The following is an 18,774-nucleotide window of genomic DNA, read 5'->3' as shown; positions in this document are numbered from 1 at the left end:
GTAAGAACTGCCTTGTGTGAACTCACACATTTTCAGCAGAACTGATCTGTTGAGTACTAGTAGAAGTCTGGAATAATTTTGGAGAGATGAAAGGTTAGCGAGTAATTAAAAAAGTAAACGGAGTGTCTGTATATACTAAGAGAAAACAGCCCACCTTGTTGTCAGAAGTTACCAATGTGTGGTTGGGAAAGTCAACACTAAAAATGAGGACAGTCAAACAACAGCTTGTGTTGATCTTTTTGATGCAATCGACTTGAGTTTGAATCAACCAAACTTTTTTTCTCCCTTTTTAAATCTCATATCACATTGGAAAGGCATATATTTTTAATTGAAAAAAAAGAAAAAGAAAATAATCGAAAAGTTAAAATAAAGTATCAGCTTTGCTTAGGATAGGTGTAGGGAGGTCTTTATTGTCCCAATAGGGTGGCGTCCATTTAATGATTTAAATAAAAAATATAATTTGCAAACTGTTTTATAATGTATTTACATGTAGTAAATACTGCAAATACTGTAGCTGCTACTAAATGTAAAATATCTATAGGAAATAATTACACATTGCTGTGTTGGTTTATTTTGTATTTGTGTTTGTATTTTAAATGTATCCCGTATAAGTAACAGAAAAAAATTATACTTGTCATTTAAAACTGATTTGTACTGTGTGTTTAATATTAATACTAGCACAGTATAATTGTGGCTCTGCAGCAACTTTATGATAATTTATTCATGAGAAATGTTGATTTATATATATACATTTATTTATTATTGTAGGTATGTGTTTACTGGTATATATACCTTTGAAGCAACAATCAAAGTTTTGTCCCGAGGCTTCTGCATCGGACCTTTCACATTCCTCCGTGATCCATGGAACTGGCTTGATTTCATGGTGATCAGCATGGCGTGAGTATTTCAATTCATACAGTGTATATAAATATTAGGGCTGGTAAGCGATTACATTTTTAAAATCTAATTAATTACATGATGTGGTGATTAATTAATCAGATTAATTGCACATCAAATTTGGAGAAATTACTCCCAAAATATAATTTAAAGTCATTGTTGTGTAAAGCATCAAACAGGCATTACAAAAAGTAGGTTCAGCAAGAAATATTTTGTTTGATAAAATTTATGACATATAGCCTACTCTTTTGGACCATGTGAGTAAATGATGACAGAATTGACATTTTTGGTTGGGTGAACTATAACTTTAATAATTTATTTTCTTAATTTTATTATTATTACTAAGAAAATATGAAATTATTTATTTAATGATATGATACTCTAAATAATAAACTAAAACTCCCAGTAGGTGGTGGTAAATATTTTAATGATTAAGTCATCGAGTCATTTATTCATTCATTTGATTCGTTCAAAAGGCTGATTCATTCAGGAGTGAAGGAAACGGTTCTTTATGAATGGTTCATTCAATCATTAGGCTTGTTCGACTTGAAGCGGGTCATCACCATCAGACCAATCGGTGTGTGACAGCAAAGAAACACAAGAGCTTAGAGAGCAGACAGCTCCTTCTGCTTTTGAATCGGTCTCGGAGTACTTTGATATCATACACCGATCGGTCTCTGCAGCACCACTTTCAACGGTTCAATGCACCAAATGGTTCACCAAATTCGGTCAAAACGTGGATTAAGAAACTAAATGCTGCTGTGGGTTGTCCTGATTTGTCTTTCATCTGATGCATATGGGACACAAAAGTGGAAACACTTCAGGAGTTTTGAAGTCGTCATTGGATTGGTTGAATTCTACAGGATTTCCACGAGACGTGTGTGTCGCATTCTTTAACCTTCCTCCTGGAAACAAAGATCACGTGGTGCCAAACCCCTTTACGAAAGAAGAAAGCCACTGTGTTTACAATTGTGTTAAAGCTGCCATGAATTCTAGACCTTCAGTCTGAAGGTGGCTATGCGAGACTATGGTGATTGTGACACCCTGCATGCTTAGTATCATTCAGACACCTTCTCAATAACTGTCATCTAATGCTGCCATTTGGCCAGTGGTCGTCGGATCTAAATATAACATATATTAAAACCAATCTTTTTTCCACTGCCAGGAACAGCTGACTTTAAAAAATTAAATTTTATAACTGTGAACCAGTACAATTTTCTTTATACCATGGAACACACCATTTCAGAATCTGAGGAGTTTGCTGATCCTTATTTTCTATAGATTTATAATGAAATAGGATGAATTGTTTTCTGTATTCCAAGCATATTTTGCTTATGCTGATCTGTTCTGACCATTTCACAAATTGATTTGTAGTTTGATTGTTTTCAGGTACGTCACAGAGTTTGTAGACCTTGGTAATGTGTCAGCACTGAGGACATTTCGTGTGCTTCGAGCTCTCAAAACCATCACAGTTATTCCTGGTATGTAATAATTGTGTTAAACAGTGTATGTAATGCAACAGTTCAAAAATTGGAAAACCACCCAAAGCAAATGTTTTCAATATGTTTTTGTTTTCTTGTATGTCTTTGTATGTAAATGTTTATTTCTAGAATTTAATAATGACACCTTTGCATTGTATTATTAATTAATTAATTAATTAATTTTCTACTGTGTAAAGAAAATGGTTTGTTTCTCTCTTGCGTATTTTCCACTCTCCGTATTTTTCAAAAAATAATTTCAAAAAGGTTTCATCTTGAACTTTCTGCTCAGGTTTGAAAACCATTGTCGGGGCTTTGATTCAGTCTGTCAAGAAGATGGTAGATGTCATGGTTTTGACTCTTTTTGCACTGGCTGTATTTGCCCTCATTGGCCTGCAGCTGTTCATGGGAAATCTACGCCACAAGTGCATCCGTTGGCCCATTCCCAACAGCACCATGTTTGATGATTACAACTCCACCATGGTCAATGACACCACCCTCAATGTCACAGATACTTTCGATTTCAAAGCATACATAGAAAATGAAGGTGAAGTCAGGTCAAGGTTATTAAATATTTCCAATATTTACTCAATTATGTCATCACATAGTTAGAACAACAAGTACTACTTGTAATTGCAAGATAATAATAACATTATTTTGTAAAGGTGAAAAATGTTTGAATGGTATTGGCATACATTTTCTTTTTTATTGTGAGGTTTGAATTTTAAATATTAGACACAAATGTATTAATGCATGTGATAAAAAAAATTACAATTTCCTTTGGGAAAAAAAATAATAGAATGATTAATATATTGCCTGCTATAAACTTTCTTATTATACTTTGCAGAAAACCAATACTTTCTGGAAGGAAGTTTAGATGCTTTGATATGTGGTAACAGCTCTGATGCTGGGTAAGTTCATTCAAGTTATTTCCAACAGCTTTGTAATACACCATAAACGCAACAAAGATTAATGTATGAAAAGATAAAGATTCATTTTTTTTTTGTCTGTTGTTTTCAAAGGAGGTGCCCAGAAGGTTACACATGTATGAAGGCTGGACGAAACCCAAACTATGGCTACACCAGCTATGACAACTTTGGCTGGGCATTTCTCGCCCTCTTCAGACTCATGACTCAAGACTATTGGGAGAATCTCTTCCAGTTGGTCTGTTAACTTGTTGTTTTACTGTCTGTTTATCATAAGGAATATCATATGCAAATTAAATTCCATTTCTGTCTTGTTTAGACCCTTCGTGCCGCTGGGAAAACCTACATGATCTTCTTTGTTGTGGTCATATTCCTGGGCTCTTTCTACCTCATCAACCTGATTTTGGCTGTGGTTGCTATGGCATACGATGAACAAAACGAAGCCACCATGGCTGAAGCTCGTGAGAAAGAAGAGGAGTTTCAAAGATTACTTGAGCAACTCAAGAACCAAGAGCAAGAGGTCAGGTGACTACCATATGATTTCACTTTAAAATATAGTTAAATTAAGACTAATGCTACCTCAGATTCAAAATGCAATTTTGATAATGTTATGCATATCAAAACCCCCAAACACTTACTCTTAATTGATTTACATTGCTGCATTACACTAATTTGTTGATATATTGTGGTTTATTTAAGTTACAGGCAGGCAGTAAAGCATCTTTAGCCAGCCTGGTGACACAAAGTCAAGGGTCAAACAGGACAGGTTCCCTGCACAGTCTTGGTGGTGATGATGTTATAAATGACTGTAACGGACGAATATTGCCTCGCCTCATTGTCAACAGAGCCTCCTCTAACAAAGAGGTAATATAATTTTGACATCAGGAGTATTTAACATTATTTTTTAGAGTCAGAGGTTCAAAGAATTTGAATAATAGTACTTCACTACTATGTTGTTGTGAATCTTTAATTCAGTTCTGTTAAAACTAGGGCTGCCCCGACTAAAGATTTCCCTTGTGACTTGTAGTTGTTCATTTGAAGCATTAGTTGACCAATCGCACATTTTTTCTTAAAAAACCAATTAAATCATGATAATGCTCCTTTAGAATGAGTTTTATTGCCAGGTATGTTTTACAAGGTATTTTTTTTTTTCGTGACAGAAACTATACAGTACAACAGAATGACAGCGACAGAACAAAAAACTAAAATAAAACATACAAATACAAATAAGTAGGTAAGGAATGACAATATACACACTGACAATTGTATGGCAGGTATATTACAATAAGCAGTTATGTATGTACAGGTATATTATGTGCAAAATTTAAGTGTAGACTAAGTATGTGTGCTAGATAAATAAGTGCACGTGTATATAAATATAAATAGTGTAGTGTGTTCCACAGTTATTATCAGCTGTTCATAAGATGGATTGCCTGAGGGAAGAAACTGTTCCTGTGTCTGGACGTGCTGGTGCTCAGTGCTCTGTAGCGTCGACCAGATGGCAACAGTTCAAAGAGGGAGTGTGCTGGATGTGTCCCTTTGCTCACTCTGGATAAGTACAGTTCTTGAATAGAAGGGAGGGTTGTACCGATGATTCGCTCAGCAGTCCGGACTACCCTCTGTAGTCTTCTGAGGTCAGATTTAGAAGCTTTGGAGCGTCTGAAGCATTAAGGGACTTCACACAGCTCCAGTGATCTGTTAAAGATCTGTGTGAAGATGGAGGCCAGCTAGTCAGCACAGGATTTCAGACAGGCTGGTGTAAACAATCTGGGCCTGGTGCTTTTTTCCTTTTCTGCTTCCGGAAGACCTGGCGCACCGCATCATCGCTTATCTGTATTGCAGGTGTGGGGGAGAGGGGGGATGCAGGAGGTGTAAATGGAGAGCGGTTGTTTGGAGAGGTGTTCAGGATGGGTTGCAAGAGTTGTGAATGATGTGAACGGTTGTGTAGAGAGGCGATCAGGGCAGGTGATGGGGGTTCTTCTTTCAAACCTGCAGTAAATCTTGTTCAGATCGTCTGCCAGTCGTTGATTCTCCACAGTGCTGGGGGGTGGTGTCTTGTAGTTGGTGATCTCTTTCAGACTTTTCCAGACTGATGCTGAGTCGTTGGACGTGAACTGAGTCCTTTTTTTTCCAGAATAATTCCTCTTTGCCACTTTGATCTCCTTTTCCAGTGTTTATTTAGCCTGTTTATACAAGACATTGTCCGCCTTCCTGTAAGCTGCTCGTGGAACAGAGTGATATGCATCCTTTATTGTGGTGGAACAGTGATCCAATATATTACTGTCTCTGGTCGGACATGTGATGTGCTGTCTGTATTTTGGCAGTTCACGGGAGAGATGTGCTTTATTAAAGTCCCCGAGATTGATTAAAACAGAGTCCGGGTGTTGTTGTTCTGTCTCTGTGATCTTATCAGCGAGTTTCTGTAAAGCCAGGCTTACGTGCGCTCAACACTCACCATAATGAACGAATAGAATACATTGCAGTTAATGAATAGAGTTTCTAGATCTGAACAGCACATTGTATTTAACACTGTTACATCTGTACTCCACCTTAGATGTTAAAGCATGTCTCGCCGCCGTGCGATTTCCCTGTTGATTCTGCTCCGCGGTCCACTCTGAACAGCTGAAAGCCCAGCAGATGGAGCGGGCTGTATGGAATGGTGTGGTTTAGCCAAGTTTCAGTGAAACACAGACTAACAGTTTGTGAGAAATCCTTATTTGTCCGGGAGAGCAGAAGGAGTTTGTCCGTTTTGTTGGATAGAGAGTGGAGATTTGACAGATTGATGCTAGGCAACGGTGTTCGAAATCTGCATTTTCTGAGTCTCATGAGCGCGCCAGCTCTTTTTCACCATCTTCGCATCCTCCTGAAGTGTGTGATCAGCGCAGCTGCTCCACCAATGAGAATGTCTAGCAAAACATCAGAATAGTCGAAAAACTGTAATATATCGGGAGATGTGTGCTGCCGAATGTCCAGCAATTCATCCCGGATGAAACTGATTGGAGGAATATAACTAAAGACAGGACAAACTAACAAAAACACAAAAACAACTGCAGAGCACGTCACGGAGGCAGCCATCCTGTATAGCCAGCGTTAGTAATTGCCTTTACATTGCCTAATAAGCTTGACACAGTGCACTGGCAAAAGTAATGATTATGAATGTGTAATGGAAAAACAGTAAGGAGTCTGCATTAACATTTGAATAATTAATTGATAAACAAGTGCTTTCTTAGCTTTCACTTTAAGAGATGAAGTCGGCGACGCTGACTCACCATCACAGTGGACGTGCCTGTATGCATATTTCATACGTATGACATAATCTGAGAATATTCGTCTTCTATATGAACTGGTTTACTTGAAAGTAGACATTTCACTCTCTATAGCCTATGTTTTTATATCTGTAAGGCACGTAGGCTATACTCTGAGTTTCTGAGTATACAAGTTTACATAGACCAAGACAGCAGAAAGCACATCCTGTTTCTTTCATTGATTTACAAAAGGACCATGTTTTGTTGTTATTGTTTGTTGTTATTGCACACAAATATATGAAGAGTCTTTACAGATTTAAAAGATATGTTACTTTTATCTGTATGGTCAAAAATGAGGGAGTATTTTAAGAGCAAGTGAGCAAACCAGCTCCTCAATCTGTCCTGCAGTGAGCGCTTCCACACACTTGATTAGCGCAAATTTTTCTAGGTTAACATTAGATTGAGCAGCCATGTAAAGTTGCTGCTTCTAACATATTTCAGATGATAATTCATATTTAAGGTCGATGAATTATAGGCAAGCATTTGCATGTCCTGCCCGCTGTACTGTATTGCCACAAAGACCAGCCATTAACAATCTGCATTACTTCACCAATGTGGATTTTTTTTCTGCGACTAATACAATTTTGGTTGACCAATCCTCTTCTGGTTGACTAACAGTTAGTTGACTATTAGGGGGCAGCCCTAGTTAAAACCGAATATTTGTACTTTTTACAAAAATAATACTTTTTACTCTGTAACAATTTCATTTAAACATGGTAAAAATGTCATATGATACAGTGTTTTAATAATAAAAATAGTATTTTTATGGATGAACTTGAGTCATGTGTAAACACAGTTCATGATTACTCTTAATTATTCATGTAAAAAGCACTATTTTTTCACTATACTTTCACTTACATTTTTGGGATAGGTACATGGAGTTTCAGATGAGTACAGTTTTTTTTACATAGTATCTGTACTTTAACGAAAGTACAATTTTCAGTATTTTTTTATTTTTTGATACTGATTAGTATTTTTTTAATACATAACCAGTCAAAGACACTTGACAGAATGTTGATGATCTCATGATTATAATGACCTTTTAATGGATACCACAGAATTTGAGTTTGATGCATGCCTACTTGTGTGTGTCTAGATTCAGTATGAACTTATTGTTATAACTGAATGGTAAATAGAAGTCTCTTTTCTAGTCATTTAGAACTTGTACAATTGCTTCACTCCAGATAATATTACTAGTACTAGTATGTTTTGCCAGTGTGATGACATCTGTACTGTTTATTTACATTTATCCTCCAGTTATCAGCTGAAGAAGACCACAGGTCCTTGAACTCCAAACACAGCATGCAGTACCTGGACCAGCCCAAACTCTCCAAGAGAACAGCTAGTGCTATCAGTGTTCTCACTGCAACGATGGAGGGTACTAGCTTGTAGAAACTCATTGAGGCTCGATTAACTGCAAATTTAAATACCTTATTAAGTTGCTTTGTCACTGAGGAGCATGTTGAGTTTTTCCATTTATTATGATTCTTCAGATGTTTCAGAATGTCTGGACTTCAAGATTTTACACACCAAATTTTTTGCATATAAAAGTTAAAATGCAGTACATTTATTACAATGACACGATCAAAGACATGCTGAAAACCCTCAGCTATTTCTTGTGAAGTCCCAGTAGCAGGAATGTAAATGCACTTTTTTTTATGTCCCTGAAGTTTATTTATTTATATATTACTTTGCTATGGGGTGACAGAACAGTTTGAGAGCATCTGAAGATAGAGATTTATCCTAAGCAAAGGTCAGACACATGGTGTGTGGAGAAAAACCTGTTAACTTTATCTGAGTGGTGCTAATCTTTGGACTATTTCAGAGTCATGGGTTGACTTTAGACTGGCAGAACTTGTTTCTGTCACTCTGTTGGTGTTCATTCACTACTTGCCCTAAATAAAAACTGTTCAAATAGTGTTTTCAATCTCTCTTTGTCTCCATAGTGTTGGAAGATTCTCAGAGGCCTTGTCCCCCTGGCTGGTATAAGTTCGCTGATATTTTCTTAAAATGGGACTGCTGCACTCCCTGGATCATATTTAAGAAATGGGTTCATTTTGTAGTGATGGACCCATTTGTGGATTTAGGTATCACCATCTGCATTGTGCTCAACACACTTTTCATGGCCATGGAGCACTACCCCATGAGTCCGGATTTTGAACATGTTCTCTCAGTGGGAAACTTGGTTAGTATTAGTCTCAATACTTATGTATTATTGACAAATAACTCTAAAATGTTTTATATATATATATATATATATATATATATATATATATATATATATATATATATATATATATATATAAGGGGGGTAACGGTACGCAAAAAACACGGTTCGGTACGTACCTCGGTTTTAATGGCACGGTTCGGTTCATTTTCAGTACAGTAAGGGAAAGAAATGCAAACATTAAACTGCAGGTTTGTTTATTACTATAAACTTTTTTTTTTACAATTTGTTTACACTTATTTTAAAGACTTTTTAATAAAATATAATAAAATATATAACGTTATATAATAAAAGGTTCCATTTAATAACATTAACATTAATTCATGAAAATACCTCTAAAGCAAGTACAGTATTAACAGTAAATGTTAATTTCAACATTCACTAATACATTATTGAAATCAAATATTTTGTCATGGATCTGAACTAATATGAACTAACAATAAACTGTTGCATATTAAATAATTAATGTTGACAAAGATTTCTAAATACTGTACTCTGTTGCTGCTCATTGTTATTTCTTCTTCGTTAATGTGTTAACAGTAAGAAATGGCCTTCTTGCTTTTTCGGGCTTGCCTTAGAAAGTATATATCCCTGAACAGCAGAACACAAAAGCTTTCTTATTTTATTAAAGTCATTGGCATCAGCAGAAGTAACTGTAATAGTAAATAACAGCAAAGCATGATTAACAGGTTTTAATTTGCTGCCATTATTTCAGGTTATTAGTAGTATCTCACATCACATTAAATTGTATTCTTCAAGGTATTTACAGGAATCTTCACAGCTGAAATGGTGTTCAAGCTCATTGCCATGGACCCCTACTACTACTTCCAGGTGGGCTGGAACATTTTTGACAGTATCATTGTCACACTCAGCCTGGTAGAGTTGGGACTGGCCAATGTTCAAGGATTGTCCGTTCTCAGGTCCTTTCGTTTGGTAAGTCTGAATCTCAACCCCTCAATACCTTTTTTTATTTCATAGTTTGTGTGATTTATGTTTTCTGAAAAATTTATGAATTTAAGAAATACCTCACGCTAGTACAAAAAGGGTATGTAGTTTAACTTTGTATGCTATTGTGTCTCTCACTGTGTGTGTGTGTGTGTGTGCCCCTCTCTGACGGATGTGCTGGAAGTAGCTACGTGTCTTCAAACTGGCTAAATCTTGGCCCACCCTTAGCATGCTGATCAAGATCATCGGCAACTCAGTAGGTGCCCTGGGGAACCTAACACTTGTCCTGGCCATCATCGTCTTCATCTTCGCCGTGGTGGGCATGCAGCTTTTTGGCAAGAGCTACAAAGACTGCGTCTGTAAGATTTCTGAGGACTGCGAGCTGCCCCGCTGGCACATGAACGACTTCTTCCACTCTTTCCTCATTGTCTTTCGGATCTTGTGTGGAGAGTGGATCGAGACCATGTGGGTCTGCATGGAGGTGGCGGGAGCGAGCATGTGCCTGATAGTCTTCATGATGGTCATGGTCATTGGAAACCTTGTGGTAGGTGATTTTTTAACTAGTATTTTGTCTTGTTTTCCAGTGTAAATATCTAAATATTCTTAATTCAAGATATAAGAAAAATAATTTTTGCAGTGCATTGTTTGTGCTAGAACTTCTAAAGCACTTAGTCCAGAACAGCTCTGATATGGTGCTATTTTCGTCCACACTATTATTATAAGACATCTGCAGTCACTGCTAAGCTGATAATCTTCATAACTGTTACCCTGAAGCTGTACTGATCTGAAGCTTTAGCGTAGCAACCAAGCCAAACCAAAAGGATTTTCAGCACTGCTGATGGCAGGCCGGCTGTTGTTGACATTCAGGTGACACAGCAGTTAGCGTCTGATTTCTCTGGGTAACCAGGTGTTAATTAGTCATAACTTTTAAAGGGGTGATTGGTTGTGATTTCACTTTATTTCATGTAAATATCTGCAAAGCTACAGCGTTCAATCCATTTTCTTTTAAAACGACAAAAAAAAACATACAGTTTCTGCACAATCCTCTTCACTATTATCATGTATTTAAATTGATAGGCAATATTGACAATGCCATTATTTACAATACAACTGGAGCACATGCCGCTGAGGACAAACAGCTTCATGTTCACTGTATTCTCCAATGCATTGATTGACACTCTGTCTGCTCACAGTTAATAGCCAACCAGTGCAATAATATAAATGCTGTAGCTTAATTTATCGAATATTCCGCCACCTCCTCACACTCCTTCTTTTTGAACATGATTTTTCTTCAATCCCTCATTGAAGAAAAATCACAAAAAAATAATTTGTGTGACTCTGTAATCCAAGTGATGATAGTAGTAGACGTTATTGCGGATGTCTTTTTTTCCTTTATAAGGTCACCTAATTTTTATTTTTTACAATGTTTTTGTAATGTATTACCTATCACTGTAACAAAAAAACAAGTAGGTCTAATACTAAGAGTATATTTGGTTCAAATAACCAGTATTTAATAGGCTATAAATATGTGTCTGTTACATTATTTATTGGTAATAAATTATCTGTAATATATAACATTGATGATAATATATTATCAAAAAATATCGTCCTTGTTTTGGTCTTGTTTTGAAGCTTGCTTATTTGAGAATTGGCAACAGTGCTGTGCACATAATTACCATACTGTACAGGAGCTGCTGCCTTAATACACTTCCTCTCATGTTATACATAGTGAGAAAAGGAAATGGGCTTTTTTAGCGAGCTAACAAAAGCATCATTACTCAACATGGTCCATGGCTAACATACGTTTTCTCACACACTCTTCATGTGGTTACGCTCTCCTGCACTTGTCTTCAGGACAAACATGCAATGCACGACAGAACCACATGTTCAGTGCTGCTTTCTATTTACATCGTATGACTGGAGCCAGCGAACAGCGGTTTTGATCTTGGCTGTGTGCTAAGATTCAGCTCAAGTGAGTCTTGGCGCACAAGAAACAAACATGGACAGCTGAGATGCATAGTAGCAGAAGCTATTCTTTATACAGTAACTCAGGGGCCATGGGCCATGACCCAAAAAATAATGATAAATGCAAATAATAATGCAACTAAACATGCATTATCTTTCAAAAGTTTGGAGTTTAAATGAGTTTAAAAAGTCTCTTTTGTTCACCAAAGCTGTATTTATTTGATAAAAAATACAGTAAAATTTGTAACATTGTTAAAATATTACTACAATTGAAAATAACCATTTTCTATTTATAACATTGCAAAATGTATGTATATTATGAAGCTAAAGCTGAATCCTAAGCATCATTACTCCATTGTTAATCATTACTCCATTCACCTGATCCTTCAGAAATCATTCTAAAATGCTGATTTGCTGCTCAAGAAATATTTTTTACATTTAAAATTTGTGCTGATTAATAATTTTGCAGAAATCATGTTTTTTTCTGGATTCTTTGATACTGTAAATAGCAAGTTGAAACAGCATTTATTTGAAATAGAAATCATTTGTAACATTATACATGTCTTTAGTGTCATACATTTCTTCAATAAAATAATAAATAAATAAAAATCTTACTGACCTTAAACTTTTGTGTATATGCCCCAAACAGTAGCATGTAATTGAAAATTCAAAAGAAAAGAAATCTAAAATCTTTTGTTGTGGTCAGATGTGTCAAACTAACATGTTTTAGTAAAACATTGTTAGGGTTGCTGGGATGAAAAAGGGACCCAAGATCAGATTAGCAATTTGCTAAATTTATTGACCAAGAGCAAAGGCAATAGTCCAAAGCAAACACAGAAAATCAGAAACCAGGTAAGGGATCCAAAACAGAACTGCATACAGGAACTGGGTAAATCAAAGAAGAAAAATCAAGATTAAATAAACAAACAGGGCATGTAAACTAGGCACAACTAGAGCAAGAAAGTCTTAAGGGCAGCAGTGAAACAGACGGTAACCAAGACACACTGACAGAGAGGCAAAGAAAGAGAGAAGTATTAGAAGTGGAGAAAAATAAGAGACAGGTGTGTGTGAGGAGAGCTGGAGCACTAATTAGAATAAGGTCCAGCTGTGATGGCAGAGTGAGTGGAACTGACAACCTGGAACAATTGTGGAACAAAAGACATACAGTAAACACAACAATAAGACTGATGATTAAGTTCTGACAAATGTAATCTGTCATTTGGACAAATCGAGCCTAAAAATAATTCAAAACCAAATTTTTTTTAAAAAAATTCATTTTTTTTTTACTGAGCTAAACAAGAGGGTCTTAAAGTAAAACAAGCAGAATACACCACATGATGGAGAGCAGTGAAATCTTATGAAGTGTTGGTACTGACATGAGTTGCATCTGCACTTTAACTTTAGTGGGCTGGATGAAAAAGTAGACTAGAGGAGTGTAAGATGGGAAACCAAATATCAGTGGCCTCATTTGGCATACAGCTCTGGTGTGTAATGTGAAAATCACAGCACCTGCTTCTACTGCTGTGTTTCTCTGGAAGCTTGATGTATTTCATACAATAGGCTGATATGTTGTCAGATGGTCTGGGCATTTTGCACTAGGATGTGACTGAGTGCCAAATAATATGTGCTTTGATGTACATGACACTATTATGATAAATATAGCATTGAGAAACTTGACTAAGGAAGATGAATTGGTAACGATATATTTTTGCTTTGGCCAAGAGCTTTAAATACCCCCACATACCTTGATAAATTCATACCCACAGTATCAAAGATATATTTAAGCACTGAGCTGCTGGAAAATGTAATATTACAAACCATATTGCACTATATTGTGACATGAGCAAAAATTTATCAAGTTAAAATAATATGACTTAAATGGATCGTTCACTCAAAAATAAAAAAAACATAATTAATTAATTAATTAATTATTCTCCTCCTCATCCCGTATGCAGTGGTTTGCCGTTATTGTGGATAGGCAGTGGGATTTGGACAAAAAAAAAACCTATCACGGTTTCTTTGACCAATTTTGTGATTTCGATTTTAATCACGATTTTTACACACACAGACATGCTTTACATTCATAAATGCATTCAGTATGAATTTGAAACATATTTCCCAAAGACAACCAATTAGAGCTTTATCAAGAAGTTGTAACATCTCTCTAGAATAAACATATTCAAAATAATCATTATGTGAAGGTTTGACAAAATGTCTAGACATATGGCAAAAAAATAAATAATTTTAATTTTTTGCCATGCATTGATCACAGAGCTCATGGTTGCACTTTATTTTACAGTACGTGTACTAACATGTACTCATAGTGTACTTACAGTGTATTTATCTAAGAAAGTTCTGGTAACACAAGGTAACTACATGGGGTAGGGTTAGGTTTAGGGGTAGGTTCAGGGTTAGTACCTACTGTAGTTATTACATAGTTATTGTAATTACTATAATAAGTACATAGTGTGTACTTGAGGAACAGGACTGTAAAATGAAGTGCTACCGAGCTCATTATAGCGGTGCCTCAGGTGTTGAAATATATTTGTAATACAGTATACAGGTTCACACGTACTCTGTCTGCAGTGTGTATACAGTATGTGTATGCGGTGCAGAAGCAGCAGCGAGAGCGTGTTATTGAAACGCGAAAGCACATTAAAATAATCTCTCTGCTCAGACACAGATTCCTTTGCTCTGTCACAAAACCAGATGCATGTGCTCAGATACATGCTCAGATACAGAGTGCGCACACTTAAAACATGTCTTCTCTTGCTCAAACTGTGTCCTGTGCACTCACACCTCTCTCTATGCTCATGTGCTAGATATTGATTATTTTGGCACCTTTCTATTACTAAACTTTTCTGTTCACATCTTTTGCATCTTTTAGCGCTTTGATCCATTAACATGGGCTCAGAAAAAATATGCATCACAGAGTGTGTGAACCTGGAGTTACTCTGTTCTCGTGCTCCATTATTGCGCACTGCATTCTGATTGGATCGGATAGCATACTGCGGGAGGTCGGGGCTGCAGAAAATCGTGCTATAAAGTGGTTTAGAAATCGTGCACGCTCAAATTTTGATTTTATGATGATTTCGATTAAATCGCACAGCGTAAGCATCGGCACCATACGCATGCATGTTTACATAAAGCAGAAGCAAGTGCATGCATCGTGATTCTCTCCCCACAATGGAGGCTGTAACGGATGAGCAGTTCAGTGAATCATTGGTTCTGAACTAATGAATCACGGTTTGTTGAATCTAAAACAATGCAAACTCAAAGCTTGTAGATTTTGAATTCAGGCATATAAACCCAACTCTCTCTAAACTAAATGCCTGGCACCAGCCTGGCTGGATTTAAATGATTTGCGACACTCTGGAATGATAAATTCCTCAGTCACGGGTTAACCAGTTATGCGATGGTTATGATTTTCTGATTTATAACTTGGAAATGTTTCTCCTAATTTAATGTTCTCAAATAAGAGTCATGATTCTGTAACTCTACCCCTGTCCAGGTTATAAAACTTTATGACCCAACTCACAGAGCAGCAAAGCCAGCTCACTGGTACCTTTTTAAAACGTATTTCTAAACATATTTACTGTGTTGCCTTTTATGGTGCATAAGATGTTTTCCATAATCAAAAGTTGGAGTATCTGCCGTTTTATTGCATGTTTAATCAAACTTTATATGCATGTAGTTAAGAACAACTCTGTATCTCTGTATCCCTGACTCGCAAAATTATGGTTTATGATATCTTTATAATCGTAAAAATCTGACTGTGTTGAATCTTAAACTACTTATGTTGAATCTGACATATTTATGAGTAAATTACAGTGCCTTGTAATGAGTTGTTGATATATACAATTGACCTATTTTTCATCTTCAAAAATGTTAATGTAACTGTCATATGAGATATATATATGAATCATATTCCTGATTAATTATTAAAATTCCCTATATATAATTTGAGTTAATTATAATGTACAACCCAGTGCGGCTACAAGGCGTACTGCTGCAGACGGGATGAGGAGGAGAAGAATTATTTAATAAAGTCATTATTTTTGTTTTCTTTGCACACAAAAAGTATTCTCATAGCTTCGTAAAAATTTCAGTTGAACCCTTAATGCCACTTGGACTATTTCACCAATGTCCTTTCTAGAGATGTTCATTTTAACCACTTAACCATTAACTGACGGTTAAAATTTTGTTGTTCGTCAAGGTTTAAATGTAATTTTTTACATTTTTCCAGTAATTTCTCAAAATATTAAAAAAGGTTTGCTGCATGGTTAAAATATGCTACGTTTATATAAAAAATTCTAAAGAGAAAAAAAGTTTTGTAAAAGTCATATTTTATTATTTCATTCAGAAATAGGCCTAATGCCGATGCGAATGGTTTACAAACATTATAATAAACACTGTAAGCATAGCTAGGCTATTTCATGTTCTAAACACTGAAATTTTGCACCAAGCTGATAGATGTGTATATTTTAAATTGTTACTGTAACTGTTAATCTCATATCTAATAAATCTATGTTATGTTGCATTGGATAATCAGAATTTTTCAAGTGGATTAGTTCTTCAGTAAATGAGAGGCCTAATTTAGTTCCTGCTTAGCATTTTATGTCTGCTTCTTTAAAAAATAATAATAATAATAATTTATATATTTAATTGGTCTCTTTTTTTTAAAGAGTAGCTTAAAGTATAGGTAACTTTGCAGCATGGCAAGTGCGCCACATTTGCCACTTAAGCTACACAAACTCCTTATACTGTATGTGTTCAACCTGCCAACCTAATTCTGACCTGTACTTCTCAGGTACTGAACCTGTTCCTGGCTCTGCTGCTCAGCTCCTTCAGCGGGGATAACCTGTCTGGAGGGGATGATGATGGTGAGATGAACAACCTTCAGATCGCCATTGGTCGCATCACCAGGGGTATAGATTGGCTCAAATCCTTCATCGCCAGAAAGTTGCGCCAGATTCTAGGAAAGAAACCTCCTGACAATAATGAAGGAGGAAGGGAAGGAGACATAGAACTGTGTGCTATTAATCACCTGGATGAGGGGAAAATGGCAGATGGCTTGACCAACTGTTTGCCTCCAACACTGACTGTACCTATTGCTCGTTGTGAGTCTGATGTTGAAGATGATGAGGACTCTGATGAATCTTCTGATGAGGGGGATGGAAAGGTAAAACAACAATCTGTCCTCTCTCTGCCTCCCTCATTATCTAGAATGATGTGTACTGTGGTTTACCATTAGCGAAAGAAAGAAAGAAAGAAAGAAACTAAGAAAGCAAGCATTAGAGGTACAAATCCCATGTATTCTATGGTGAGAAATCTATGCTAGAACAGTTATGCTAGATAAAACTTTTAAACAAAATAAAAGGTTACAATGAAAATAATTGGATGTTAAACACATTAAATGTCTTTATTTCCGCCTTAACATTATGATTTTGGCCTGTCATTTTATTTTAAAACTTAATACTTTTTAAAAAAAATTTAAAGGGGTCATATGATGTGATTATTTACATTTTTCCTTTCTCTTTGGAGTGTTTCAAGCTCTTGGTGCATAAAGAAGAATTGTAAAGTTGCAAAGTCTAAAGTCTCAAATCCAGAGAGATATTCTTTATATAAGTTAAGACTTGTCCACACCCTCATTTAAACACGCCCCCACATGTCTACATCACGATGTGGGAAGATTTGCATAACGCTGCCCAAATGTTCACGCAAAGAAAGAAGGCGTAACTTTTATTTTCGTTGTTGCCACTGGCGCCATGTCATGGAGATGCTGTGTTTGGTTGTGAAAGCCAAGATGCTTTGTTTTCCTTCCAAAAGAGAACACAACTAGAAATCAGTGGTTAAGTTGTATTTACAACACTGTTGTATTCAACCCAAATATTCAGATGTGTGCAGTGCATTTTATGGAGGATGAGGACTATCTCCTGTGAGAGTAGCCTACACTACTGGTGTCTGTTTCTATAAAGTGGGGCAGTTACAACTTTGCAAGGACAGTCTGGCACTTCTGACTCACTGCCTGTAAGTACGAAGTACGTTTACTTATTTAAAGAATTTGCCACTGATGATTAAACATTAGTTTTAAGCAGTGTAGTGTTTGTTGTTTGTCGTTTCTCCAATCACAAATGCAGACATGGTTTTATGTTTACGCAGTGCAATACGCAACGTAACGCATAAAAATAATATAACCCATTATATACAAGGTATTTGTTACATCCAGTGGGGACATAAGTACTGATTATAATGACAGATACTGTGTTTTTACACAGTATCTGTCATTATAATCAGTACTTATGTCCCCACTGGATGTAACAAATACCTTGTATATAATGGGTTATATTATTTTTGCCTTGTCACACTGAGACACAGCATCACAGTATAGAAAGGCAGTGTTTCCCAATCCCAGTCCTCTTATCATGTACAACACTTGTTCTGTTCGACCGTAAGTGCCCTGTGAAGTGGACATCACTGGATATTCCACCATGATTCCAGTTTGAAACAATTGTATAAGTTCCATTCAAAGGGCATTAAAGTGTGCTGCAGGCAGCGGCGCAGTACAAATCCATGAATGAATATTCAGAAGTGAAGTAAACTTGAAGTAAACAGTGAGTAGGGAAGCAATGAACCCGGTGCAGGGATAAAATAAATCAGAACGCAGATTATGCACGTAGCTCTCTCCTAACAAGCTGGTTATATGAGTCAGGTGTGTTAACTAAGAGAGACATGCAAAATATGAAGAGTAGGGGGGTGTGAGCTCTGGGACTGGGAACCACTGTGGTAAGGAGAATAACATTTTCATCATACGCTTGAGCCATTCAGCCAATCACAACACACTGGATAGCTGGCCAATCAGAGCACACCTAGCTATTCATTACTATGAGCTTTGTAAAAATCAACATGTTTCAGAAAGGCGGGGCATAATGGAGAAACGATAATGTACAGTATGTGGAAAATAATGTGTTTTGTTTAACCTTAAACTGTATAAACATGTTTCATTACACCAAATACACAAGATAATGTTA

At 36.3% G+C, this 18,774-nt stretch overlaps 1 protein-coding gene across 4 annotated transcripts in view; it reads left to right on the top strand.

Moving 5' to 3' along the window:
* LOC113111978 (sodium channel protein type 4 subunit alpha A) overlaps positions 1–18,774 on the top strand; it is a 43,920-nt gene that overhangs the window by 13,027 nt on the left and 12,119 nt on the right. Inside the window, exons 1-13 of one of the 4 annotated variants that reach the window (XM_026277282.1) lie at positions 2–93; positions 769–897; positions 2,287–2,378; positions 2,668–2,922; positions 3,223–3,286; positions 3,398–3,539; positions 3,621–3,821; positions 4,001–4,165; positions 7,864–7,984; positions 8,553–8,791; positions 9,593–9,766; positions 9,966–10,322; positions 16,554–16,925. In XM_026277282.1, coding sequence (XP_026133067.1) covers positions 881–897; positions 2,287–2,378; positions 2,668–2,922; positions 3,223–3,286; positions 3,398–3,539; positions 3,621–3,821; positions 4,001–4,165; positions 7,864–7,984; positions 8,553–8,791; positions 9,593–9,766; positions 9,966–10,322; positions 16,554–16,925 — 2,199 coding nt within the window. In that variant the 5' untranslated portion in view covers positions 2–93; positions 769–880. Of the gene's footprint in view, position 1; positions 94–768; positions 898–2,286; positions 2,379–2,667; positions 2,939–3,222; positions 3,287–3,397; positions 3,540–3,620; positions 3,822–4,000; positions 4,166–7,863; positions 7,985–8,552; positions 8,792–9,592; positions 9,767–9,965; positions 10,323–16,553; positions 16,926–18,774 lie in introns of those variants that run through there. The other 3 variants (XM_026277281.1, XM_026277280.1, XM_026277283.1) reach the window with 3 other exon arrangements.

The sequence above is a fragment of the Carassius auratus genome, chromosome 12 (genome assembly GCF_003368295.1).
Source record: "Carassius auratus strain Wakin chromosome 12, ASM336829v1, whole genome shotgun sequence".
In the NCBI taxonomy this organism is placed as follows: domain Eukaryota; kingdom Metazoa; phylum Chordata; class Actinopteri; order Cypriniformes; family Cyprinidae; genus Carassius; species Carassius auratus.
Note: the sequence above shows the minus strand (reverse complement) of the source record. Positions and strands in the feature narration are given on the sequence as shown.